At 42.0% G+C, this 27,764-nt stretch overlaps 1 protein-coding gene across 4 annotated transcripts in view; it reads right to left on the bottom strand.

Annotated features, from left to right (window-relative positions):
- CSGALNACT2 (chondroitin sulfate N-acetylgalactosaminyltransferase 2) overlaps positions 1 to 26,055 on the bottom strand; it is a 41,493-nt gene extending 15,438 nt beyond the window's left edge. For 3 of the 4 annotated variants that reach the window (XM_063307706.1, XM_063307710.1, XM_063307711.1), the window contains exons 1-3: positions 25,961 to 26,055; positions 14,944 to 15,028; positions 5,344 to 6,569 (exon numbers count right to left, since the gene is read on the bottom strand). In XM_063307706.1, coding sequence (XP_063163776.1) covers positions 5,344 to 5,998 — 655 coding nt within the window. In that variant the 5' untranslated portion in view covers positions 5,999 to 6,569; positions 14,944 to 15,028; positions 25,961 to 26,055. The remainder of the gene's footprint in view (positions 1 to 5,343; positions 6,570 to 14,943; positions 15,029 to 25,960) is intronic. The other variant, XM_063307707.1, reaches the window with a different exon arrangement.
- Positions 26,056 to 27,764: the final 1,709 nt, after the last annotated feature.

Raw genomic sequence — 27,764 nt, 5'->3', positions numbered from 1 at the left:
GCTTAAAGCAAAATATACTGAATTACTAAATTAACATTACCACTCATGCACACCATGAAGTCTAAGAAAATATAGGGCGGAGATCAAATCTAACCCTGAGCCTAGACAGAAACAGTACTTCTGTGCATTTTTTAAAAGATGCAATTTATAATGGTCCTCATTCATCTTCTTAACAACAGAGTTCAACTGGGAAAATGAGTACAGAACGGGCAGTAGAGCCAGAATGAGTTTAAGACCAGCTATGGACCCTAAGGATTTTGAGATAAGCTGAGATTGTTTTAGGCTCAAGAATTTAAATGTAATCACTGTCACAAAGGCTGCCAAAAGCTCTGCAGTGAACCAAATGGCTGCAGAGTATTTTTTGGAAACACGTACAGCTTCTGAGCATATTCAAGGCAAAAGTTTCAAGGAACAATTTTATGAAGGATTCTTTCACATGCTCTTATCAACTGCAGATGGAGGAATAATCATCATTAGAGACATGGTGTGCTAAATTCAAAGAAGGAAAGTTCCCTGGAAAGTCTTCTGGGATATGGACAAACTGGCTTTTAAAGATGCTTTGAGACTAAAAAAACCCAAAAGCAAGCGATTACAGATTTTTCCCAGCTAGACCCCAAATGTACTCAAGTATTGACATGTGTCGTGTCTCAAAGTCTTTTATACCATACATTAGGGAGGTGCAGATTTGTCCAGTGACATATGGAGACCACCACTCAATTCTAATATCATGGTTTCAAGGAGAAAAATTGCCCTTCGGATGGAGGATGAATGACATGCTACTACCTCAAGAAGGCCTATTACAGAAAGGTGAAGAATTAAAATGTTTCTTTAAAATAAATATGCCTCCAGGGAACTGTATGGAAGACAAGTAAAGCTTACATGAGAGGAATTCTCCTAAGACTTGCTGTGAACCAGAAAAAAGAGCACAGAAGATAGGAATCACAACTGGAAGAAAAGAATTAAAGGTAATAGATCAGATTCACAAAAGCAACCCAAGGCAACAAGCACTAAGAAAGCCAAACAACAGGTAGACTTATTGAAAACTGAAGAACTGCAAAAGACGACAAAATGTGTCAGACGAAACCATTCTGAGAATGCAAATAAAGGAGGAAAACTCTGGGCATATCGAATCAGAAAAGAGAGAATTATGGTAACAGTGACAGAGAAAGGGGATGAACTGTTACATACAAGACTGGAAACAACAGAAGACCTTGCAGAATTTTTTTAGGAATTATATTCTAAATATAAAATGGACGCAAAATCTGAAAACCTGCCTTAAAGTCTTCATCGAAGAATGTGGACGAATAGTAAGTAAAGCTGTAACACTTTGAGAAATCAAAGAAGCAATAAAAAAATCAAAATTGTAAAGGTGCCGGGCCCAGATAGGTTGATGGCCCAATATGACAAAAAGTTAGAGGAGGAACTGGCAGAACCACGATTGAAAACGATGAATGACATTTAAACAACAAAAACAATACTAAAAACATAAGATGTATACATGACTTAAATACACAAAGGAAAGCAAAACTTAAGGTGTCTTTTAAAATTCTGTTAGTTTCATTATCTACATATTTACACACGTTGAATCCGAAGGACAACAATAAGTTCGCGGTGATTCCTGCTGATTTTTTTCCAGATATTTTTTTGTTTAATAAGAGGAACACACAGTCTTCAAATAATTCCCACTGCAGGGCGTAACTGATGTTAACCTTGGCATGGGGAAAATCCTACCAACTAGGCACGCTGGCTTGGGATTATGGAATTTGTCATCTAGCACGTATAGTGGGCAGAAGATTGAGCAAAGCTATGGCTACATTACTGCGATAGGTAATGTCTTTCCACTGCTTATCAGATCCTTGTTCTGTTCCTTCTTTATAATTTATCAGGTTTTAACCTCACAATCATTTCTTTTGTTTTATTCTATTCAGACAAGCCCTCAAAAACAGCAACAAGGTAAATAAAAACGTTAGTTAGGATGCAAGAGAAAATAGCAATTAAAAAAAAACACCTAAATTAAGAAGAGACTCATTCTTTCCCCAAATGGTTATGATTTCCTGATATTTGGGGATATGGCCAAGTTAACCACAGCCCTAATACCAGTTAACTTCTTAAGAGGAATGGGGCATTCTAATTTCTTTAGCACTTGGGTGACTGCAGTTCTTTCCCCAAACATCTATTTATAAACTGCTGAGCAGGTTTTGAGGGTAAGCGTTGGGGTGAATGGAGAATCCATATCAATTCCTTCCTTACTGGAATCCTGCTACATTAAGGCCAAACTTTCTCCAGTCTTGGGCCTTGCTGTATTTTTTGAGGGACGCAAAACAAGCCAACATGGGCCGTATCTTATTACCAGGCAAAGTGCCACTACTGCTACCCAGACAATGCCTGCAGTCCAAGCACAAAGAATTTAAAATTCAATCTCTGCTTGCAGTGCATGGCTTTATCTCATCAGATTAAGTGTTCTATAATTAAAGCTTAAGAGAACTTATTTAAGCAATGAATTCAAAGCAACTCAAATCCTTTGAAGACTTGAAAATCTGAAGCCAATCTTTGGTTGGGGTTATTGGGCTTTTTAGCATGATGTACACCATTCGTAATGTTTAAACAATTGGAATTGGCATTAAAATAAACAACAGATTGGTCAAAAATAGTTACTTCATCAAGAAATTCTAATATAGTATCTAAATATGATGGGGGGGGGATTTCCCATTTCCCAAAACAAGCCAGCGGTGTTCCAACTAAATTACAAAAAGCTAATCCCCTCATCCTACTGAAATCTAAAAAGGAGAAGACACAGTCACCAGTTGTCCCAGTTGCTTCATTCTAATGAAAAATCTCAAACAAACTGACCAAAACGGTTTAAACACTGGCATTTCTTCACTGCACTAAAGCCGACAAAGTAAGGAAACTCAGGGTTTGCAAAAGGAAGTGGCAAGTTACAAATGTGTTCTAAGAATTTACTGCCTGAACGGTTTTCCTGTAAGGATTGCAGAATGATTCAATGCTACCTGAGCTCCAAGTCTGAAGACATCTGGCCTTGGCTAGTTTTCAGTTTAAGGCTTTTTGTTCTGGGAAATTACATTAGGAGGCAAAGCACAGAACACAGCAGATGTGTCATGGGTATTCAGGAATGCACCACATGTATGAAAATGCTGTAATGCAGAGGATTGGCATCCAGAGAGGAGAAGAATATCCATCAGCATCTTAAATAACTACAAATCTGCAGATATTTATGACTGCAGAGATTAGGAGGATGTGTTACCACTGAGATCACATCTTGGAAATGGCTCAATGCAATCTCCAACATAAACATTTTAAATAAGTCAATGAAGTCATGTTATATGGGTGTGTTTTGGAACCTAGGATGTGACATCCGGAAGAGAATCCCTCAGTTCTGCTGCCTGGAGATCTAGCAATCAAGTGTAGCTACCATGATAAGCTTCTCAGAACCCAGAAAAAAATAACTGAAAGGGTTAGGCTGTTTCATGTATCACTCAAGTACTGTTCTTGCAGAGTTTTCTTCTTTTAAGGCATATTCTATCTTAGCTTCAAAATGACAAAGAAAGCTAAGAATATCCAATTTATGATCACTAGCATGTGTCTCCAATGACTTAAAAACATTACATTGGAATTCGCTGACTATTGACGTGAGTCACTGTCTGGGACCCAGCTAATGAACTGGAAGTACAGAGGGAGAAGATCAGAGTATAAACTCTGGTGGGTCATAAAGTAGACTCAGTAAGAAATATTTAAGACCTGCACCTCAAGATACACCTAGCTTAAGATTCCTAGAACAGATATTGAACAAGATTAGTTATTAAACAGGTAGTTAATGGTCCCACTGACAGACATCCCAGGAGCCATGTATTGGGATCTACTGAATAGTTGATAGCTCATCTGACTTTCAAATCTTAGGCAGAGCTATAGTGGAACCACACATGGCAGGCAAGTCACAATAATTTAGATGGCCAAAAAAAAAAAAAAAGCATGAATCAGGAGTATCTGCTACTATTCCAGGTCGCACTCAATGTCATATGATTTCATTAACATAATACATTTTCTTTTAAAAGATTGCTACAAAATCTCATGCTTTTGAGGGTTTGTTATGTATGTGAAAGGTGAAAGGTCCCCTGTGCAAGCAGCGAGTCATGTCTGACCCTTGGGGTGATGCCACTTTCACGCCGTTTTCTTGGCAGACTATAGAGCGGGGTGGTTTGCTATTGCCTTCCCCAGTCATCACCTTCCCCAGCAAGCTGGGTGCTCATTCTACCAACCTCGGAAGGATGGAAGGCTGAGCCAGCCACCCGAGAATCCAGCTTCCGCTGGGATCTAACTCGGGGCGTGGGGTGTCATGACCTCGTTGCAAGGCACAAAGAGCCTCACAACGTAGATCATGATCATCAAGGAATAGAGGAAGAAGATAATTAAACCAGGGATTAAAGCAAGCACCCAAAGCACCCACACCCATGGACCCATATACAGCTGAAAAGAAGGACATCAGATGAGCAGAGATAAGCCGCACCTGGTGCCTTGGAGGACACACCAGAATCAAGAGGACAAGAGGAGACACCGGGAAAACACCCACGCAGCTATCAAGGATCCCATCAAGAGGGATTGGGACAACAGAGGGTGGAGGAGCCCGGGGCCCTAAAAGAGGGTATAAAATGGGCACCTCCACACCACACACCCCGTTCCCATTTTTCGTTCTGTCAGCCACCATTCCAATAAACCAGAAATCCTTAATACCCATTAAGTGAGTCTGTGTCTTATTGCGAAGCGAGACTGACCCTGACATGGGGAGAGTTTCAGTTGCAATACTGCCACCTACCACTCTGCACCACACGAGGCTCATTATTATATTATATATACTGTATATTATATTATGTTATGTATAGTTCTCAGTAATTCCTTCAATTCTCAGAGATGGAGTAAAAATTGCAAGTGATTGTAAGCTTTCCTTTTTGATAATGCTGACTTGAATTATCAGAAAGGAAAGCTTCAGAAATATCTATATCTGAAGCTGGCTTAGTCTTTAAGATAGGTGAGGATTTAAGGATTAATACTGGGCTGCAAAACAGTATCCATCATCAAGCTGTTTGTGAGTTCTGTCACACATGTTAAAGCTGAGCACGCTCATTCATACACCTCTACTTACGAACACACCTGTATTATCTTGTTTCTCAGCTTGACCCCAACAGCTAACTAGTTAAACATTTTTAGCATTAGATTCTAATCAAACTGCTTCTAGCAAGTAAACACCTAAGTCTTTTGTTTCATATACTCTCCTACTTTATTTGCATAGAATGCCTTGCTGCCAACTCTAATTCCAAGTCTATGGAGTACCTTCTACGAAATCGTTTTCACTGTAAAGCTGCCGGTCCTTGACTCCGTCTTCTTCGTCTTGACCTTCTTCATCGGGATTATTGATTACCTCCAGGCCAGCCTCAATTACTTCCACCAACTCATCTCGCTTATCTTTTCTGACAGGCTTCTCCTCGGGGTGGCGGGTGAGCCCCATTTCCAACTGGAACACTTTCATGGAAGTGAAGCTCTCAAAAGGAATCGCTGCATACTCGCTGGGTAGCTTGGCCCCAACGCTCACTTCGGCTTTGTCTATTTGGGAATGCAGGTATTCTAGCAAATCATTGGAGGTCTGTTCTTTGACGCCCGGGGAGCCCATGCTCTGGACTTTGGGATTCTTCTTTTCCTGCAACAGCTTCAATTTCTCATTCATCTCCTGAAGCTCCAGCTTTAACTGGGCAATTTGACGCTTGAGGCTTGCAGCCCTGTTTTGGTAGTGCTCTTCCTGCTCTTGCAAAAGGGCTTGGTAATGCTCCTTACCAAAATGATCCCCTCCAATGCCAGGAAGTGATCTATTGCCTTCGGTTGGGGGCGCGCACTCAAGAAGGTACATGATCAGTAATAGACTCAGCAGCAGAGCGAGGCCAACAAAGAGCCATCGACTTCTGGCTTGAAACATTAACCCTCTTCTGGGCATTCTTAGAGTACTGTAGTTAAATTCCAAATCAATAAACAAAGCTGATATGTGCAGGTCATACCTTGTTATCTGAAGGGAGCCATAGTTTTGAAGACAAATCAAGATCACTCTCAATGGTTACAGCCATTCATGTAAGGAGAACATTTCAACAGCTGTCTTGCTCAAGCAATGAGTCTCCAGGCCAAGCCTAAATCCCCAAATTATTACGACTTCCATTCCTGCAAGCAGTTGCAATCCGATTGATAAATACAGCTCTTGTTAAATAAGGGCTGTTTGCCTAAATAGAGAAGCTTGATGTTACCAGAAAGTCATTTGGCCTTTGTTTTCCAACGTGACAACCTCAAGTTTATCATCAACTTGTATTAAAAAATAAAGGAAAAACTTCTGGAAATGTCGACATTCTTATTGCCATTGGAGTTTTTGTAAGCTCCTCCATCGATGCGCTGCCAAAAAAGAAATTAGCATCTCAGCAGAACTGGAGAGTCTGCAAGATATTTTCATCCAACATTTATCCTTCTTCCTTGCTCTTCTTGAAAATCCATGATCTGAGTCAGCAAAATAAAGGAAAAGCCTAATATTAAAAGAAAAAATACACTTGGTTAGAACTACAAAGCAACCAGCCATCTGGAAGGCAAATAAAGGCAATGCCTAATATCCTAACAATTTAGACATGATGAATTACATTTAAATTTTTGACTAGTCTAAAATAGGGGAAAATGGTAAAGCTGACATATTTTGTACTTTATACATCTATGAGATCCTTCTTATGGAAAAACAGATTTTTTTTTAACCCTATAACTGGGCTGTCAAAACTCATTCCATGAGCCATTTTGTCATTTCCAACAAGCATCACAGCCAGCTTTTTTTAAAAACGGCAAAAGTCTTAAGAAACTAATAACATTTGGAAAGGAAAACATCAGCAAACTCTTCATTACCCATTTCAAAAAGGAATTTTAAATTTAAGAATTTAGAAGGTCAAAAAGTTTAGTTAGGGTATCTTCTACAGCTGGGGTTCTCAAAAAGAAAAAATGGTACAGAAATATAATCTATAGTATTGCCTTCCAGTTTTCAGTTTATTTCAAGGATAGTTAGGGGAAGTACCGCAGTTGCTTTGGGGGCAAAATATGCTTCATCCTTGATCAAATAGGTCTTGAAAGCCTCAGGAGACAAAACAATTCTCAGCTGAAGAATTCACAGCAATCACCTACACTATGGAATAGCCTATACAATATCCAAACTCCTGACCAGAGATCAGATACAGAGACTGAACTCACATCCAATAATACTCTCTTGGGTTTCTGCACTGACATCCCCAAAATTAATTGTACATATTTGCTGTCAAAAGCTCAAAATGTTACCTGCTCATCCTAAGAACTAGTTCTTCCCATTGTGAAATAGTCCCTAAAACTGCTTCAAAATTGGGGAGATCCCTGCCATGGTTAGAGAGTCAAGATCTTTAGTCTGGCCTGGTAACAGTCATCACATAATCCAGACCCCAAAAGTGTGCATGGATATTTTACATTGTTATCAGTTAATAGCAAAGATTGCAAACAGCTACATTTGGCTATTAAACAAAAACAAGAATGTTTAATCTGTTTACAAAAGACCTAAAACAGAGACCCAGATTCTGTTGGGTAGAATTCTCACTGTATTAGCTCACTTTCTGGCCAGGGTGACATTTCTAAAGAAGTGGTCCATATTAACCTTTTTGCCACAAACACAGAGAGACACGAAGCCTCACGGGACGTTAAAAACTAAGAAATATTACAACCAAAAGCTACGTGGTCTATCTCACCAGGTATCAGAGTACAGTCCTGCAAGAAAAACATTTTACCAGATACATAAAGGGGGCAAGAGAAGAAAGAGGTGTGGTGACTGAGGAAGTAAGAGACTTTCCCATCCCATGCACTGGACTTCAACTACCATAATCCACAGCTAGCAGGGTCATGGTGGCTAGAGATTATGGTAACTGAAAAATAGAATTGGAGGTCACCACTGACTTGGAGCTATTTTCATGATTTCCAGATGCCTCTGACATTTGAGAAATGAGCACCCTTCATCCAAAAATGAGGGAATATCCATGATCAAACAAGCTAAATCCCTTAAAAAATCAAGATGTACAACAAGCAGTGATGGAATTAGATCCAACAGCCAAATTACCTCAGCCCAAATCTTCCCCCATCCCCAATCAACCTAGCTTCCAGTAGATCTAGTAAATTATAAGCATGGTATAGTAAAACTTCAGCTCCATTTCTCTTGAAAGGAACAGAAGGAAATGAAACTGCCTTTACAGGAAGCCCTCGCTTAATGACCATTTGTTTAGTTTGGACATATGACGGCGCTGAAAAAACTGACTTACGACTGGTGTTCACACTTTCAACCATCGCAGCATCCCCGTGGTCATGATTTGGCATTTGGCAACCAGTTTGCATTTATGACCATTGCAGCATCCCACGAACATATAATCGCCATTCGTAACCTTCCCGGTCAGCTTCTGGCAAGCAAAATCAATGGGGAACTGCATGATTTGCTAACAACCACATGGTTCGCTTAACAGCTGCCACAAAAATGGTCTTAAAATCAGGTCAGATTTGCTTGATGACCACTTCACTTAGCAACCAAAATTCTGGTCCCAGTTGTTAAGGACCAGAACAAGGTAGTAGTGAAGACTACGTGTATATCAAGGAGATGGTGGTCACTCTTCATTTTAGTTTCACAACAACAAGCTAGTAAGGAAGAATGGGCTGGGAAGAAGTAATTGTCCCAAAGTGATCCCATGATGACTTAAACCTGTATCTTTGTGATCCCAATGCAATCCTTCAGCCTCTGACACTGCATATCAATGTTCTCACACAGATACTCTATGGATTTACAATCCCCCAATCAGGAGTAGAAAGGAATGCTTCTGAAGAATATACTTCTCCAATTTCAGCACGCCTGCAATTTTGTATGAAAACAGCATCAGAAGAGCTGCCCATAGCCACTTTTGTTTGTGGGTGCACTAAAAACGAAATAAATAGAAAAGCAAATTTTCTAGGCAACATTAATTCTGCCTTCCAAAATATGGGGTGGGGGGTTGAAAGCAAAATTAAGAATATTTTAAGAAGATAGATAGGATGCAAGCCCAAATCCAGTATTATTGTATTGTATTGCTGTATCATCCAGAAAGTCCACACGTTCCTTAGTAAGATGCTACCATATTTTAAAATGTTAAAAAAGCTATTCTCTTGTATTTGGAAACAGTAATGAACATATGGAACTCAGCTGTTTCTTTTAAAAGTTCTTGGCTAAGCTGTCCCACCACAAGGGTAGAAAAACTGTGAGTCTGGGGGTTTATTTTCACCTCCTCTTACTTCTGATTGTTAGGCCTAGTTGTTTAAGGCAACTTGTCAAAATTATAACTTGGCATTTCAACAGGTGCTCCAGGTGTTTGGCCTGGCATTAAAAAGAAGGTTATACTAAGTGCATAGGCATGAAATATTTATGGATTCACAACTCTGGAAGACACAGGCTGATGCTTTGGGTGACAAAAAGCATATGCTTAATTTTAAATCCCCTTATTTATTTGCCCTAGTTACTATTAATGTATCTTTATGCAGCCTATGTAGCACCTGCAGAGATAATGCTTCACTTGAGACAGCATTTCATTTAAACTGAGCTCATCTGCTTCAATTATGAAACATTTTATAGAACTCATTATTTGGAACCAACTTAAGTTTCCTTTGCAAGTCTAGAAGCAGAATATATTCCTTCTCCAAATACGCCCCTGGCCATAAAAAGCTCATGTTCCTCACTCTGTTGTAAATTTAGGCACCCTGTGCTGGTAGATTTATATCTTGTCGATCCTTCAGGAAATCTTTTGTATACTATAGCAACTTCTGCTAATGTGGGCATGAAGCTATCAGCAACCTTCTTAATGTATGAATTAAAGAATGAGTGGAAACTTTCTGAAATGGCTGAGGAAGCCCAACAGTATCTCCTTGTGAAGTCCTTGAACAGGAACCGTGAATAATAAAAAGGCAGGCAGATCTACACAGAAACCAGATAAATGGGAACCAGATAAATGCCAAGGTTGGGAAAGACATACCAACAGAAAAGGAAATGGAGCTGAATGGAATGATAACAACCAGATAAAGTCCCAGACTGTTGTGAGACACTGGTGCCACCTGGAATTGCAAGATGTATTGTGCAGGACACCGCAAGGTTCTCCTAACAATGACTGCCTCAGACATGAGGCAGTATTTTCAAAAGAGCACCAGGCTCTTGGAAACCAGGTATCACATTTATGCACTGAGAAAGAAAACCAATCATAAATCAGAGGGCAAGCACAGCCTTGTCCAGAAGGTGGAATGCAAGATCATTCCCAGCTTGCTGGCTGGGAAGTTCTGGGAGTTGAAGTCCACATAACTTAAAGTTGCTAAGGTTGAGAAACACTGGTGTAGACGTTTAGGGCACCAGGCAAGAAACCGGAAGACTAAGTCATAGTCCTGCCTTAGACAGGAAAACCACCACCACCCAACAGCTGGGTGACTTTGGGCCAGTCCTTCTCTCTCAGCCCTTGAAAGAAGACAATGGCAAGCCACTTCCAAAAATCTTGCCAATAAAACTGCAAGGATTAGTCAATGCTGACTCAAAGTCACCAAAAAACAACAGAACACCATTGTGAATCTACTTGCACTTTAATTCATCTCCTTTGATGGAGATAGTGATGTCAGGAATGAATAAGGATTGATTCCATTTAAGATTAAAGTTTACTCTCGCTCCATTCTGGCTACGATATCGTTCTCAATATCCCTCTCTATCTAGCCTGGTTTGTCGAGGAATAAAATCAATTAAAATTGTATTTATTGTAAACTGCCCAGAGTCCCCCATGAGGAGGAGATGGGTGGTGAATAAATTTATAAATAAAATAAATAAAAATAAAATAAAATTGTGTACTCAGTCTCTTCCCTCGGTTCCTGAAAAGTTCCATGCTCTTCAGTGCTTCGTTAAGAACTCTATTTAAATACAAATTATGTGGCTTGGTGACATTGCCAATGGCACACTGACCAGTCAAATATTGCTGTGGTCCACTAACAGAGCTCCCATATTGTTAAGCCAAGATACCAACAAATTGCTGGGTGATTCATCTGCCTTTATAAACTAATTTTCTTTGAACCGCTGCTGTTGCAAAATGTGAACTGTGAAACTAAAAATAAAAATGAATTCTTGGCTGACCCTGACATTCCAAGTTAAAAACAAAATAGAACTGCCCCGTCATTCACATTATTCAGTATAATTTAAGTATGTTAAAAACTACTGTACTGAGAAATAGAGCAAATAATATATCTTTTGGTTTTAATACATTAATAGTTTAGGCAGGACTTTATTGTGCTGATCCTATAAGGACTTAACAATAATATTCTGGTCACAATTCATACACTTTGTTATGGTACTTATCTTCTGAATTCTTTACCTTGGAAAGCACTTTTGATGGGGTTTCCTTTAAGACTCTCCTTCTTCTTCTTCTCCTCCTCCTCTTTTTATCAAAGTGCTCCTTCCACATAAATTTGTGAAAAATGCCATCTCCCAGCTTCTGCCAGTTTGATCATTTTTTATTTTTTTCTTAACTTTGTCATGGGTTTTGCTAAAGTTTTAGCATCGCTCCAGCATTTTGCCTCAATAACATTTAAAATCACCACAAAGATGTTCAAAGGAAAGATTATCAAGACAGGAAGAGAAATATTTACAGTATTACATGCATCAATCCTAATCTTTAAGAGTAGGACAGAGAAGATGCAGGCTCAAGTCCATCCTCAGCCTTGGAAATTCATGTGAGACAATCGCTCACTTTTTCTCTTAGCCCAACATACTTCACAGGGTCGCTATGGTGGGAAAAAATTGGAGTTTTATCATGGAGGATCACCTCATGGAAGACAAGGAGGATAAATCTCACAAATGTAACAAAAAACATATTGAATGGGTTCCACTCTGGGGGATAGAAAGCCATATGTCAGATATACTTTTCTAATGGGAAGGGGAGAGAGAGAGAGAAGAAAAACATCAGGACATAATTGTCAAGCGAGCTCACCAGATTATGTCCTAACTTTACTTCCTTGAGGTCTAACGTTTTAGTGTATTCCCCGATTTTACAATAACCACATATTTCAGTTACAATAATGACCGATGCTCTTTCCCCCCCCAAGAGGTACTGTATGTAGATTTCATTTCCCAAAGCTCTCTCTGTTATTCACCTCCAAGAAAAAAAAAGAGTCCTGTTTCCATTACATTCCCATTTAAAGAAACCAAGGTGCTTTGATCCAAATGTGTATTTACATTCTACTTAAATGAAAAGCCAGTGTTCATGGATCTTCACTAGATGTTTCCAACATTCCTTTTTTTAAGCTTGAAATCATTGGTTTATCCACCACATTGCAAAGACACAGAGCAGAAAACAGTGTTGTTCCATCAGCTGTAAATACTGCCAGTTTCCCAAAATAAAGCTACTCATTTAGCATTTTTCCCTCTCAGAAGACGATTTTCAAAAAATTGCTACTGTATGTTACAGGGGTGACTTCTTAATTCAGCCAAGCTAAGGGACTGATCAAAAGTCCTCTTCAATCAGTATTATGTAACTTTCTGAAATCAACAGGCTTTTACATCTTTTGAAACAAAACTCAGGGTTCTACCCATTCTGCAGCTACACTAACAGATTTGCAGGTCACAATAACTGGAAACAAAGCAGAGAAATCCAGAATTTATACAAAGATAGCACAAGCCCAGAGTTACCATACAGTGCCCTTCTGGATGCTGTCAAATATCTGCTAATATTTATGAACATTAAAGAAAAAAAATCCTAAGGCTTTCTTCAGAGAGGAAAATACAATGACCACCAAAGGCTTGACTTCTACTTCAAGAGTTAACATTTCGTTATTATTGCGGTTGAAGTCCAAATACAAACACAAAATGAGCAAACTCTATAAAATTATGAGCCATGCTAAAAAAAATATTAACAAACAAAGCGAATATTTGTAGATCAGGATTGAACTGTGGGGTCCTTGGTGCTCTCTGAGCCGTGTTGCTTTCTTGCAGACGTTTCATTGCCAGACTAGGCAACGTCTTCAGTGTGAACAGGGAGAGGGCCTTGCTCTCTGTTTATATACAGTGGCTTGCCCAACAACACCCCCACTAACACAAGAAGGGGAAGCCACAGTATATAAACTGAGAGCAAGGCCCACTCCCTCTTCACACTGAAGACGTTGCCTAGTCTGGCAGTGAAACGTCTGCAAGACAACAACAAGGCTCAGAGAGCACCAAGCACTCCACAAAATATTAACACTAAGCAGTCAGCCTCCTATGCATTTTACAGGCAATACAATACTCTTTAGAGCAGTGTTTCTCAACCTTAGCAACTTGAAGATGTGTGGGCTTCAACTCCCAGAATTCCCCAGCCAGCTATGAAGTCCACATGTCCACATGTCTTCAAGTTGACAAGGTTGAAAAACACTGCTTTAGAGTATTACAGTACAGACTTTTAACAAGACTACACTACCCTTATCTGATTATAGGAATTTAAGAGAGAGTGAATCCGAATGTCTTGGAAACTTAACTATTAACAGAGATATGCTTGGATGTGTTACAAAAATGCAGCATAAGAAAAAATGGATCAGCGTTTTCACAGAGCCCCTCTTCTGCATTTCAGGAAACACATGTCAAATGCTGGGCACATGTGTTCATCTGCCTAATGCTCTGAGGTCTGAGGGAAGAAAGCAAAGGGCAATTTGGAACATGTTCTCAACCTTTTGTTTGTTTGTTTGTAACCCCATGCATTTTGTCTCTGTGTGTGTTTCAGATCTCTTTGCGAAACAGTTTTCGTTGGGTACCTTTCTTTTTAATAAAGCTATTCCCCATAACAGTTGTTTTTATGATTTGTCAAAGCAGAGATAATTTTGTAATTCACTCACATCTTGACCCCACTGTGCAAGTACCAATCAATGCATGAACCAGAATAAAGCAATTCTTTGGTATTCGTGTGTCTCAAAAGGGGATGATTTAGTCACTGGAATGTTTTTTTTTTAAAAAAATGTGAATAAATGTCTGTGGGAAGGATGCTAAAAAAAAAAGCAGAAAGGGGAAAAAATGCTAATTTCCTTTTAATGTCTCATGCAAAAAAAAAAGGGGGGGTGGATGAAAAGAAATGAAGGCAAAATGAGCAAGCAGAAACAATAGATTCATCCCTTTCTAATGGAAAGGCACTCCCACTCTTTAACTTGCTAAATTTTCAAATGGGTTTACAAGCCTAAAAGAGATGGTGCCTTCTGGCACAGAGTCTCTGCCAGCGTATAAAAGGTAAAGGTTTCCCTTGACAAGAAGTCCAGTCGTGTCCGACTCTAGGGGGCGGTGCTCATCTCCGTTTCAAAGCCGAAGAGCCGGCATCTGTCCGTAGACACTTCCGTGGTCATGTGGCCAGCATGACTAAACGGAATGCCGTTACCTGCCTGCCAAAGCGGTGCCTATTAATCTACTCATATTTGCATGTTTTCAAACTGCTAGGTTGGCAGGAGCTGGTATATCCATTCAAATCCATCACAGCAGCTCACACATCAGTTGAAGGGGTCTCAGAAGACCCTTCCCTATTACATTCATACATCCCACCAGTTTTCTGGCCCCCACCAGCCTGAGAACTCTGTTTGCGGGCTTCTCACCACTAACTGTAGAATTATGAACTCCTCCAGTTGAGGGAGGGACCACAGAAGTCATCCACCCCAACTCCCTGTTCAATACAGGATCTGTGCTCAGAGGCTGCTTGGCTGATTAGCAGCCCAGAGTCTCCTTCATTAGGAGAATTAATCAGTGGCAGAGAGAAGCCTATAGTTTTCAGTGAGCTGCTGGGAAGAACCCTCTGCAAAGCCAGGAATTTTGCACTGAGCCTCTGGATGATGGCAAGAGAAGCACAGGATTCCTACTGTCATCTCAGAACAGTGAAGTCTAGTCACTTTTCCCTCCTTTGCAACTCTGGTGAAGACTGAAGACAGGGAGGAAGGAATGTGTCTCTGTTATGTCTGTCTGTCTGTCTGTGTGTGTGTAAATGAGACAGACAGAAAATAGAAGGAACAAAGAGCAATGTTGGCTTGTAACTCAGCCTGTAGAACCCTTGAGATGAAAAGTTGCCTCCCCTTGTGATCCAGAAATCAAGCATGCCCGTGACACTCTTCCCATAAACTGTAGATTGCATTCATATCATGGTTTCTTCTATTAATCATAGGTTACATTTAGAGGTAGATATGTATGTATGTGCACCACTGCAGTTATGCCATCACCAGATGCCTCTTGACCTCCAAAGTTATAACAAAAACACTTATTTTAAAAAAAAAATCTTGTAAACACCCCAGATTTCATTAGATTTCAAGTGAGAGCACAGATCTTGGAAATTTTAATTGGGTTCTCACATGAGGTCTCGTAAAACTTTGGCCACTTTTCCCCCGTTTTCTTTTTCAGTTCAAAATCTTGTTTTATTTTTGCCCCCACTGCATTATATGAAGCCAGACTAAAATGTTTATTGTAAAGCCTATATCTTTTGCAGCAAAAATTACATTGGCTGAATTTAGCTGCTACCTGTGTTTCTCATGCAGGCATTGCAATTTTCTCTCTTCGCCCAGCCACCTCCATGCCATTTTATCATTTCCACAACCATATGAATGAATGAATGGATGGATGGATGGATGGATGGCTGAATGAATGAATGAATGAATACTTTACACAACCATATGAGATACCAATTCACTCAACATTGGCTAGTGAACTTTGTGATGGCCGTTTCAGCCTGGCATTCACACTCATCTGACCTTTACTCATAATGACCCAGTAAATAACACTTGGAAGATTTGATTTAAATTAGGTGAACAAATCACACCCAATATCAGTTCCCACAGAACAGGCCATAAACTCTAGTTTTCAGATTAGAAAACCAACTGGCATTTTTCCAGCCAAGGAAACAGCAGCTCCCTTTGATAAAAAGTTGATGAGCTCTAGGACTGCGATGAACAGTTTCTTGATATCCTCTCTTGATTAGCCTACTTAAGCAGCCAAGAAAATGTATGAAATTTAGCAAGAACAAGGTAAGCTGGACACAGTTAAGTCTGCATAGGAAAAAAAAAAAGAGATGACCCTGGGAAATAACATAACTTGGCTTATTTTTGTATCTCATATTGTGATCTTATAAAAAGTGGAAAACATATTGTTCCTCTCTCTGAGGTTCAGTTAAAAACTATGTTGTCAGCCCACTATTACAGGAACAGGACGATTGTTTTCCCAGCTCCAGCCAGAACAAAAATGCTTTTCTCCCAGCACAGTCCTGGATCTCACTTCCATTCTATAAAACATTTACCACTCTGCAATTATTTCCATTCTGTCTGAGCTCTTCTTACATGATCCGTGTACTGTTACTTCATACATGACCTACATAACAGAACTCATGCAGGCGTCTCTCACAGTGCACTCATTAGCTCTGAGAACAGAGATAACTTAATATCTTGCTTTTTCAGCCTCAGAGACACAATACTAGAACACGTCACACATTGTGATTGCTTCAGCCTTACAAAAGAAGAGTGGCCAAAGGCAGAGAAGGTCGAGGAAATGGGAAAATCCAAGTTGGGTTGAAGCTCCTTTGCAACTTTGGCTGTTGATGCTGTGCTGGGCTTTCAGAAGACTCACCCCACTCGAGTCTAATTTATTTTTGGAAGAAAATAAATAATTCCAAGTACAGGATCCAAGAATATATATAAAGAAATTCCCCTCTGTAGCTTTTGTGGGGCTGACAACATGCTGAGCTTTTGAATGTGGTCTTGAGCACCGACAACTAACTGAGATTTATAAAAAAAACACCCCAGGTTTCACCAGAGCCCCTTGCAGAGGGGGTCAAAAAAGTCAATACTGTGGCTGTGACTTTGCAATTGAAGCCCTGCCCCTTTTTATACCTGAACTTCACTAAAAATGTCTATTTGTTAGCTTGCACACAAACAAAATATGAATAAACAACCACAATGCTCAAGAGCAATGTCTGGTAAAGGAATCAATCAATCCAGTTAATAAATTTTGTTTGAAGCCTTTTAAACATTCAGACTCACTTCTCAGCTTTCCTACCTTTGATTCTCATGGCAAGATCTATCTTCTTCACAGAGCTTCATTTTTTACAACTGTAGGCCCATGTGCAGCCAACAACTAGGCTGATCACTTCTGTCAAAGCAACTGAACCCCCAGCCTCGACCAAATCCGAAATACAAAAACATTCTTTTGCAAGGCAAATAACACAATCATGACTTGTTCTTAAAACCAGAGGAAAGAAACAAAGACAGCAAGAATCCAGGCTTTTCTGCCAGCAATACAATTTAAAGCCCAGTGGAAAACCTACATTAAAGCATATTCAATCTTTATACCCTGAGAGATAGCAAACTCCAAAAAGTAGCTGGGGGAGGACATGAAATAAATTTGATTTCATGTATATTACATTAAAACTGAATTGATTTAATAGACTCAATGTAATTCTTCCCAATCATGGGTTTAATTGATTCCCTTTTTCTCCCTTCCCTTAAAAATTAAAACTTGTTGACAAATTTGGGAAGGCTTTCTGAAGGTTGCACTCCAGATTTTGGTGACATATTCTGCCCTGGGCCTTAGGTTGGGTATCTCTGGCTAGGCTTTAGAGAAGCTGCAGCTGTCTCCCACTGTCTCTCCCAGGCTTCTGGTCTGGACAAGCCTAGAAGATGAAAAGAGGCCCTTGCTACCCTTGGAAGAATACAGTAAAACTGCTGACTATTGCCAAAACAGCAGAAGACTTTCAGTTGCTTAAATGAACTGACTGGATCAGAAGAAACATATGAAAGGGCATAGGAGGAGGGGAGTGATAGAAGGGAAAGGAGGAGGAGAGAAAGAAGGAAGAGAAATAGGAAGAAGAAGAGAGCTTCTAGAAGAAGGAAGAGGAATAGGAGGAGGAGGAGGAGGAAAGTCAAGAAAAGGAGGTGTAGAAGAAGGAGAACGAGGAGAGATAGGAAAAGGTGGAGGAGTGGGATTAAATGAGAAGGAATGATAGAAGGAGCAACAGAAGAAGAGGGAGAAGGCAGAGAAAGAGAAGGAACAGCGGCAGGAAAGATTAGATTTACGTTAATATCAGATCTTCGTTACCTTACCAAGGCTGAATCTATAAACTCACTTCAAAGCCGAGCTTTACATTTACTAAAGAAGATGTGAGCCAAGAGACCGAGACAGAATGCAAAGCTATGCGTCTCTCCCCGGGCAAGAGCAACCCATCGGTCATTATGCAACAAAGTTCTGCAGTAAACCAGGTTCACGATAATCGGGTTTCAACATTTTGTGCTATGCCACCAAAGAATGACTCCTGGAATTTTGCCAGTGGCTGAGTTCATGCATCATACTACATCGTGGTTTCTTTTCACCATGGTTTGATCCTATTCAGCTTCCTGCATAACAGGCCATTAGCTCTAGTTTACAAATAACAGGTTCAACCATAGAGCTAAGACAATCAAATTAATTAATCACCTATAGCTTATAATGTGCAAATACTTCCACATGTTCTGCCTAGCATTAACCCACATCCCTTAATGCCTTTGATTTCATTTATTTCAATGGTTCTTTTTATAGTAATGGCTGATCATTGATCATAATTATCACAAACTACTGTATGAATGTACTAATGTCATGCCCTTAGAGAAATAACAAATGGGCCAAGAGCTAGACTAATTTCCAATAAAATCATCCTATTTCCTCCCTCTCCTCCAGCCTGGGTACTGGCTGTATCTCATCTGAAATGCTCTAAAATGACTTTCTGCTTCAAACCCAGCCTCTCAGGATACACATTTTAGATAGGAATCAGCTTATTCTGACCACCACCAACTCTGATAGACTTCCTAGCCTAGTTAGTGGAAACAGGTAACGGAGTTGTTCACTGTATCTTTTGGGGGACTTTCACACTACAAGTCAAGGTCCTGCAGTGTTTCATAAGAAAACTACTAGCATATTCTGGAAGTATTTTCACACTAAAAGCTCCTTTGACACAAAGCAGACATGTGTCTCTAAATGATTTACTGTTCCAGCAACATTCACTGAGTAATTCTTGAGTATCTCTCCACCAACTACAATTGGATCAGTCATCAGACAGAGAGATCCATCAAAACTGCCCACCTTTATAGAGATGGCGTGCAGTGACTCAGATAAAGATTACTGTCCTCTCAAAGGCATGAAGTTCCAACGTGCTCCTGAAAAGGAAACTTCAAGAAAACAGAGGCGGTGTACCAAATCTTGATTAAGCAAATAGCATGTCTCAGTTATCAGTAGTTTGGGAAACATTATCTCACATGTTCCTCCACCCTATAAATAGGCCCAATCAGCAGAATCAAGCAATAAACTTTGGATTAAACTATATCACATCACACTGCAAGTGAGCTGGCGTGACTGATGCCTGTTTAAATCCCCTGAAGGAAAACCAAAACACGTACACTTCTCACAGAAAAACAGATGTTTGGAAAGAGCTAGACTAGAACCCATCCCCCTGAAACATTTTATTCATTTCTTCTTCTCCTCCTTCTACAGGGAGTGCACACACGCAAATACTTATTTATTTATTTATTTTCTCTCCCACCCTTATTATTTTTTTATAAATAACTCAAGACGGTGAACATACCTAATACTCCTTCCTCCTCCTCCTTTCTCCACAACAGCAACCCTGTGAGGTGGGTTGGGCTGAGAGAGACTGACTGGCCCAAGGTCACCCAGCCGGCTTTCGCACCTAAGGCGGGACTAGAACTCTCCTACCACGCCTGATTGGCTCTTGGGCTGAGAGAGAGGGACTGGCCCATGGTCACCCAGTTGGCTTTCATGCCTAAGGCGGGACTAGAACTCTCACACCATGCCTGATTGGCTCTTGGGCTGAGAGGGGGGGACTGGCCCAAGGTCACCCAGCAGGCTTTCACGCCTAAGGCAGGACTAGAACTCACTGACTCCTGGTTTCTAGCCCATTGCCTAAGAAATGACTGATCATCTACTTGTCTTGACTGAATCACCCATTCCCATTATTATAGACTATTTTTGCTTTCTTACCAGCTCAACGTCAGCTAACTCCCTAGATACAGTTTTCTTGGCACAAGAATGGACTCACCAAAAGTCCTGGGATTTTCTGGTGGCTTCCTATGATACTCTCAACCAGATCAGATCTTGCTTAGGGCTTTCAAAAGCAGGCAAGGCCAGATAGGTACTGCCACATGCCAAAGTTCTTGCATGTGTATCTAACAACCAAAACAATATTCCATATCAAGCTCCTGCAACAACGCATAACCAGGAAAATGAGATCCAGCTAAAGTTTCATAAACCAATCTTAATGCCAGAAAAAACATAGGGGGTTAGGATACAGAATTTTGGGAACCTGAATAACCAAAACTCCGGCCCTGGAGTTTATTAGTGAAGCCATTAAGGTGGGGTCTCTGTGAATTGTTTGAACCTTCTTCTCCCAGATTGTTTAACTGAAGGCTAACAGCTCTTTTGCCAGTTATGGCCATCTGTTCTTTGTTCGGTCATATTTCGAAAGACGCTAACCCTTTTCTTTCTCAGTCTCTGAGCATTTCCTTATATTGCAAATCAGCACTGACAAAACATTAACAGTTATATTAACCTGGTGTCCAAGCTGGTAGGCTATAATTTGTTTCTATTATAGCAAAACAATATGCAGTAAGAGTATATTGTAATAAGAGCATATGCTCCCTAAGAGTCTCGGTGTATCATACCAAGGGGTACCTTATCAGTTTCTTTTGCAGATCTTCCAGCTGACATTCCTGTTGAATCCAAGGAGATGCTACAGTAACTGTAAGGAAATGAGTTTTCCCATCTCCCACCGACACACCCTCAGGAAGTCAGATTCATCACAATTTTTGGATGGTGAATTCCCCCCCCCCCTAATTTGCCTACATAGTTAAACCTCATATACCCCAAACCAGTGTGTTTAAAGATGGGTTATCATTTCAGTTCATTAAACATTGCGTCATGGAAGAAAAGTTCTTTCTCAGCAGACATACTGTATGTAAAATGTATTCCAGGCAAATAGAAAGGAAAAGTTACTTCCGTTTAGCCTTGACTCAACTGCCTACTTGGTTAAACTGATTTTTTTTTAAAAAAGCACTATGAGTTGTTCAGACTTAACATTACCTGTTCTACACACTCATGGCTGACCCATCTATGAATGCTGGGATCTTGCTAAGACAACATCACCACTGCATCTCTATGCTAAAGTACAGGTAGTCCTCACTTAACAACCATTTGTTTAGTGATGGTTCAGACTTATGACAGTGCTGAAAAACAGACTTAGGACTGGTCCTCACACTTACGGCCATCAGTGTCCCCACAGTCATGTGATCACGATTTGGGTGCTTGGCAACTGGTTCACATTTATGACTGTCACAGTCACATATGACCACATGATCACCATTTTCTACCTTCCCGGCCAGCTTCTGGCAAGCAAAATCAATGGGGAACTGCATGATTCACTTAACAACCATGTGCTTTGCTTAACAGCTGCCACAAAAAAGGTCGTAAAATGGGGTCAGATTTGTTTAACGACCACTTCACTTAGCAACCAAAGTTTTGGTCCCAATTGTGGTTGTTAAATGAGGACTACCTGTACAGTAGTCTTCCCCAGAAATGCAAAGGCAGTCCATTCCTCAGCAAACTTTTGACAAGGTTGTAATTGTACACAGAGGAAAGGAACGGATAGGGTCACCTGATTCATTCTGAAAGCAATGGAGTCAAATGCAGCGCGAGAATACAAGTAAATACAAAAACGTGTTAAGAATGGCTAAGCTTAACCAGTTAAGATCTAATCCCATACACTGTCTCTAACTCACCCAAGCCCTTAATTTTTGCACACAGCGTAAGAATGGGACTATCCAGAGAACAGCACAATGTGGCAGATTTTGTGGAAAATAAAGCAGAGTTTTTCTAGTTCTCTGGATAGGTTCTCAGCCAAAATGCAGCCATAGCCAACTCAGCCCTCGGCTTTCTTGACTTTTTCCTTGAACGTGTCCATTCCATTTTCTTTCAGGACAATGATAAAGGTAGGCATCTTCTAAAATAAACTCTGGTTTTCCCAAGAGGAAGAAAGAAAAGTGATTATGATGTAAATTAGACGGGTTAAAATGCGTTCCATATTTTTGTACCCTTTATATTATTTGGGGGAAACATAAAACACAAGGCATATTCAGTTTTGATGATGCAGCCTGTGTGTGTTTATTTTTCCCTGAGACACAGAAATGTTTTAAAGAAACACAAAGTAGCAGTCTGATGCTTTGTAAATATGCCCCCATTATCTAGGGTACCTTGGCAACATTGTTACAAGGCTTAATGTCAGGCAAAGAGGCCCATCCTCATCTCCAGAGCACCATATCCTCTGCCGTGCCCTCCCACCTTCTACAGGACCAGTCTGACCAATCTCTCTGCAACAGAAAATCTGGGCCTCAATCTGAACTCACAGTGTCTAAAATTTGGAGACTGGACAGGTAATCGCAACACCCCAGGACAGGGTTTCACAACCGCAGCAACTTTGAAATTTATGGACTTCAACTCCCAGAATTCAGGTTGAGAAACACTGCCGTAGGATGCTCTTTCTCCAAGCTCAAGATGGTCATCACGACCCATCACTAAGTCTGATCTTGGAATCAACTGAGTTAGAATTCACCACAAGATTAAACACCACTTCTCATGGATTAAAAGAAGACCGTTTCTTATCAGACTTTAGTGCAGAACTATCTGCATCATACCCACCTGTTGCTTTATTTTTGCTGACTCTGAAAGTAATTTGGCCTCCCCCCTTTCCTTCTACCATGCCCCTTTTTCCTTTTACTCAGCAAACACTGAGCAACAACTCTTCACTTTTATAATACTCAACACTGTGGAGGGTGAAGTGAACTGTGGTCCATAAAGGCTTATGAGACAATACGTTTGCTAATCTTTAAGGTGACACAAGACTTCATTTTTTTGCCTTGCCAGAGATGAACACGGCTCTGAAAACTGGTCACCCCAGCTGAAGGCAAGCCTGGATATCACCACGCCTGGATTAGTCATTTGTGAAGGTGCACATTTAACACCAAACTACTATTCAGTCGGTTGGCTTTCTGCAGCGAAAGATTGTCTAAGCCACATTGTACATTATGAACAGTTGTGTTTATAATTGGATCCAGTACAAGTTTAGCTTGAGCGCCAGACCATATGACTTACACTTTAAACAATGGAGCAAACACCCTATTGTCTTCAGAAGGGACATACTATCTATTGACTGACTCCCTTAATCGTAGTAAAGGACAAGCAGATATTAACTACTGACTGCTGTATTCCAAGCACTTTTCGTCCCATTCTACCCATGCAAAAGGAACTTTCCACGAGACAAAGCCACACTCCTATCTCTCCCTTTACTCTTGATGGAGAACATCCCATCCTTGATGGAGAATGGATTAAACCTTTCCCTCTCCTACAATATTTTTCCATTATTTTTCCATTAACCAAACGAAGACAGAGCTGTAGCCTCCTCTAAGATCAAACAACACAGCCAGAGGGATGATCCTGTGAACAAGACTGATTTGTTTTAAAACACAAAACTATTTTAATTACTATTATTGCTTTTTAAAAAAGAGAGATATTGCTGAGCTAGGCCTGACTACAGACTATTGTATTGCAGCCATACACTTCTCCAAACAGGTACGAAAAAACTGCATCCAGCACAGCCTCTGCTGATAGAAAGCTCTTGGACCCTTTTTGCTCCCTCCCACAGCAAAAAGGGGAAGAAATCGAGTTTTGATGCAGCCCTTTAACCCACACCTTTTCCAAAGTTGGTCCAGGTCACACCATTTGCTAACCGACACCATCGGCAACAATCCTACAATTTCATTGTGCAAGGTAATTAACAGCTGACATTTACCTAAAGCTTCAGAGTGTTTGCAATATTTCACATTAAATATTTACAACAACTGCTGATTGTAAGAAAGCAGTAAGGCAGACTGGTATGTCCAAGCAACTTAATGAGCTCATGGCAACTGGGCCAGCCACAGACTCCCCAGCATTAGAGTTCAGATGATACAAGTAATGCCAGTTCAGCTGGGCCACCCTTGAAGCTTCATAGTCTTCATATCATGCAGGATACAGAAGAGCATGCTGCCCTTGCTGCTTAAAAAAATCAACTGTATGAGTGATCTAGTGTCACGCTAGGCAAAAAACAACCTCTTATCGTTAACAAAGCACTCAAAAAGAAAGCAATCTAAAAATTACTGCAGGAGAGAGAATCTGCTAAGAAGAAAAGGATATTTGAAGAGACAGGACATAAAACCGGAACAAGGTGGGGGAGCAAACAAACAGGGAGGACACAGATCAGGCCTGGGGGTCCCAGGGAGTTTCTAAGATGGCTCTCTTATAATTTACTCTCTCCTGTGTTTGATGGTTTGCATTTTTAAGAATGACTGTTTTATATGAGTGTCTTTATATACTTACTGTTTTATTCTATTGTTGTACATCACCCAGAGTCACTTTGTGTGAGATGGGCAGCTATATAAATTTGATTGCTTGATAAATCAATATTCCAACCTCCATTAAATTAGCAATTACAAAAGGCAGGAAGAAAATGTGTGCATACAAGGATTTAGCTGAACGAGTGCCCAGTGCTTTGCAAACTTTGCAGGTTGTGCCCCCTGCAACAGCCTTCCCCTGGGAATAACACTAATCGTTTCACTGGGGCTAAGGCTGGGCAAGAAATAATGTATCAGTTGCTTTTAATACACTTTAGCCTCTCAATCACAGGGAGTCTCTAATTTTGCAGTACAGCAACTGCCCACTCGGAGTTTGCAATGGAGAAAAACTCAAGCCAAGTTTTGACAGAGCTCCCACTCTGCCAGTATAAATCTTGCTTTTAAAAAAAATTGTGACACCCCCCACCCCAATTGTTTGCAACTCCCTTCCGCCCCATCTTGGAAAAGTCCTGCTGGTTTGAAACCCCCTGGAAAGAAAGTCAAGAATGCAAAGAGCTACAACCTACAATTTAGCAGGAACTAAAGTGAAAAAAGAAAACTGAAGCTGGCTGTGGAAATTCCCCCACCTTCAGATTTTTTTTTAAAAAATCAAACGTTTAGAATAAGCACCAGACTGACCACAGCAACGCAGACTAAACTTGCAACACAGAAAGGAAAATGTCTCCTTGCTTGACTACTGTATACTCACAGCTCCATGTAGCTTCCTTACCAGCAATATGGAATGTGGCCAATTCACAACATACCCGGGTTCACACAACATTCTTAACTAATCGGGTTAAGTAGCTTCATTCCCACAGGTTAACCTTAGTTAGTATTAATCTTGGGGACTCATGGGGGTGGTTTAGCGGCAGCGCAAACGCAGCCCACGTAGGTCCTTTACGAATTGTGCCTATACGCAAACCAGGTTTATGCCAAACATAGGTTTGTGCGAAACTAGCCAGCCCGTCTCTTGCCCCCCCCCCCAAGACAAAGCAGGAGAAGGTCTCTTCCTCTGCAAAGCGGGAGATGTCAGTTGAATCAATTCCCATTCAGGCGCCTCCAGCTAGTCAGCCTTAAGAACAGCACGCATATTTTCAAGAAGTAAAAAGCTTCGAGGCAAGAAAAATAAAGGAGAGCTTGAAAGCAAAGAGACTCACGCAGGGGAACGAACAGGCGAGCGGGAGGAAAGGAGGGAGCGGGCGGGGGGCTTATTGCGGCTCAGTCCTGGAACGTTCGCATACACGCGCACGGCTGGCTCGTGTGAACACGCCTTCCCACCGAGCAACGCGGCGGAGAGGGGAGATGGGGACGCCTCTCTCTGGGCGCCAAGCCCAGCGATGGGGGGCGAGGGCCGGTGGGGTCTGAGGCAGGAGAAGGCCGGCGGGCGGCGGAAAAGAAAGGACCCCCACCGACCCGAAGGAGCCCGGCTTACCTCCGCCTCGCTGCAGCCCCTACCCGCAGCCGGCAAGCAGCGCCTCCTGCGCGCCAGCCAGCCAGCGCGGCCTGGCCTGGCCTGGCCTGGCCTCCCACCGGGGCCGCCCCTTCCAGCGGCAGCGCCCAGGAGGCGGGCGGCTCCGCGGCGCCCCGCCCGGCTGGAGGATGGGAGGCCGCCCAGCTGGGCTGCGCTGGGTCGCCGCTCCGGCGGGCGGGGCGCCTCGGGCCTCTCGGCCGGCGGGCGGGCGGGGGCGAAGAGATCCGCGGCGCAGACGGAGCGCCGGCGATGCGCTGCTGCCGGCTGGCTCCGCACCGGGGCGTTATCGCGGCGCGGCCGCGGGCGGCGAGTGGGCGCCGGCCAGCGCGCGTGACATCATCCCCGCCGTGGCCGGGGCTGGCGAGGCCAGCCGTGGCTGGGCGGACCAAGCTCCGCCCGGGGAGCGCCTTCCTCCTTCGCGCCCGGGGTTGGCCCGGCCGGCCGGCGCTCCCCTTCCCGGTGCGTCCAGGGCGCGCGCCCCGGAGCGGCGGCGAGGAACCCCCCCCCCCCGACGTCAAATCAGCCTTGCCCGGCAGGGCGTCGGGGGCCGCGGCTGGCAAAGCCACTCGCTGCCTCAGGCGGGGCGGCCGGTTGCGGTGCTGACACGGAGAGACGCCGCGGGGCCAGCCTCGCCCTCGCCGCTGGGCTCGGCTGCAAGCCCCGTCTGCTTGCTCGCCCCCCAAGCCACCGGACGAGGGTCCCGGGGCAGACCGCCTGTGCAGTTCTGTCAAACTGGGTGATTTTTCACTGCAGCAACAAGTGGATGTCAATACAGATCGCTGCTCCCGATAGATACTCCTGCATTTTTAGCCATTCTCGGGGTGAAACGATGCGCTTCTGCACTGCACAGCGGCTGAACGCTGAGGCTGCTGTGATGCGGTGTATGGCACTTCCCCACCATTGTGACAGGAAGCCTTAATAACATAAGTGCCGTGCCCCGTGGCTGTGTGAGGTTACACATTTTTATTGCCGCAAGGACTTCTTAATTAATAGTTCATCAACTCTGTGGTGACGTAAAGCCTGTGTATGTGACTGACAATCTCACCACGTGGATAGCTGGATGAGGGTGTATGGATTTCTCAAAGATAGGGCTAGCAAAATGCTTATTCTGTTACTATGGAAAGATTTTTACATTGTCATCCAGCTATCAGTGTGAGCTGTAGTACAGCCCCCCCGCCCCCTCTGTTAAGCACAAACAGGGAACAGTATGAAGGTCTGCTGTTTGAAAACTTGGTATTACTAAGCTGGGTTCACATGGAACCCTTCACTCAAAGACTTTTCTATTCCTGCAATAGGACAAGCATGGCTGCATTTACTCCTGGCTAATTTGTGTGTGCCTCCGCACTTTGGTTCGTTTATTTACACATTTTACGGAGCTGCCCATCTCGCAATAGGTGACTCTAGAACAAAGATTAAAACTGAAACAAAAACACAAAACTGAGCACAAAACAAAAACTGAAACAACAAAAAACCACAGTATACAGTACATAACAACCGGGAAAACAAGATGAACATAAACATATGTGTGAATTCTAAAAAACTTTCCACGTCTTGTCCAAGAAGTAAAGTGCAAAATTCCACTAGCTGCCCATGCTGCTGCATTTTGGGTCAGTTGTGGCTTCTATAAGCTCTTCAAAGACAGTCCCACGTAGAGCCTATTACAGCAGTTCAGCTGGCAGATGAGAACCTGGCCTGCTCAGATAGTCTGTGCTTCCAAGACGTCATGTGAGCCCAGAAATGGGTTAATTCAGTAAACAAGGATGTT

This window comes from Candoia aspera, chromosome 6 (assembly GCF_035149785.1).
Source record: "Candoia aspera isolate rCanAsp1 chromosome 6, rCanAsp1.hap2, whole genome shotgun sequence".
NCBI lineage: Eukaryota > Metazoa > Chordata > Lepidosauria > Squamata > Boidae > Candoia > Candoia aspera.
The sequence above is the reverse complement of the archived record's forward strand: the minus strand, read 5'-3'. Positions and strand labels throughout refer to the sequence as shown.